At 42.9% G+C, this 1,267-nt stretch overlaps 1 protein-coding gene across 1 annotated transcript in view; it reads right to left on the bottom strand.

Moving 5' to 3' along the window:
• Positions 1-331: 331 nt before the first annotated feature.
• The window catches only part of epcam (epithelial cell adhesion molecule), a 2,268-nt gene continuing 1,332 nt past the window's right edge, over positions 332-1,267 (bottom strand). Inside the window, exon 6 of the mRNA XM_013911370.1 lies at positions 332-981. Within this exon, the coding sequence (XP_013766824.1) occupies positions 807-981 (175 nt within the window). The 3' untranslated portion in view covers positions 332-806. The remainder of the gene's footprint in view (positions 982-1,267) is intronic.

Below are 1,267 nucleotides of genomic sequence, written 5' to 3'. Positions count from 1 at the left end.
TTCATGGCAATGGACTTCTTATTTGTCATTTGCTAAAGCAGGTTGTTACGACCCATCTAGGGGCCAGGCAATAACATGAGTGAAGGACTCGCTCGCCCCACAAGACCGAAGCAGTGACAGGAAACAAATCAGTTTGTTAAAAGGTGATTTATTTACAAAGTGATAAAACAGATACAACAAAACAGGAGTGTCAACACGTCGGGGTGAGCTAAGGCCAAAATAATAAACAAAATGAATCTAAACTGATTCCCACACACCTAACCTTCCAAAACGTGCCAAAAACGAAGGCAGACTCTGACCTCCTTAACTTACTCAAAACAGGAGAAAACAGGTGATCAAAAGAAACGGCAGCTCACTCCTACCCACTCCACTTCCTCAACTGTCACAATGTCACTGAAGTGGCTGTCACAGGCGTACTGCTTGAACGCGAGAACCTCTCTCACCACAGAGCTCCATCCTTCATTTGATGGGCGGAGCCTCCAGCTGGAACCAGTCACTCTGGAGCTGTATATCCACGCACCAATCGCAGCAGGGACCCGGCAAAGCTGAATTAACATAACCAGATGCGTTGAGCGCACAAAACAAACACATACAATGCAGGTTTGTAACAAGGTCTCCCTCAAGGAAGATTAACATGATTTACACCAGGCGTGTCCATATTGATGTAACTGACTGTCCATCCACAACCTTCTCCTGAGACACAGACAATAGTGTTGCATGCCCTGGAGACAGTCTTAACATTTAGATTGTTAGATTGTTACATTAGGATTACTTTAAAAAAGCATTTTTAAAATTTCCTTTAAAAATTAAAAAAAAATTGGACAAGAAGGAAGAGATGCACTAACAGTCGGGGGCTCCTCATCCACGTAGTAAATGATGGTCTTCTCTATCATCAGGTTCTGCCCATCCACAGAAGGAGTAAAGCGTCTGCTCTGGTCAGTAAACAGTTGTAAATTATGGCTTTTTATTTTAACATTTGTTCTTTAAACGACACTTTTGACATGCAAATACACTCGCCACAGCAATCACAGCAATCGCTACCACCACGATGACAGCAATGATCCTGCCTGTCAGGTACGCGTATGCGTCGACTCTTCACACTCTCTCTGCTTTACATTGGCTCCATCTCTCTTTGCTGAATTAGAGGAAAGAGCAGACACACCAAAAAAGTTTATATAATGACCCTTTTTTCTCAAAAGATAAATTTACCGACAGCAGGTCGTTTATCTCACCTGAGTTTTTTTGTACTTCCTCTGTCGCTTCTGGA

The sequence above is a fragment of the Pundamilia nyererei genome, unplaced genomic scaffold, assembly GCF_000239375.1.
Source record: "Pundamilia nyererei isolate P.nyererei 1_Seehausen unplaced genomic scaffold, PunNye1.0 scaffold00062, whole genome shotgun sequence".
Taxonomy (NCBI): domain Eukaryota; kingdom Metazoa; phylum Chordata; class Actinopteri; order Cichliformes; family Cichlidae; genus Pundamilia; species Pundamilia nyererei.
The sequence above is the reverse complement of the archived record's forward strand: the minus strand, read 5'-3'. Positions and strand labels throughout refer to the sequence as shown.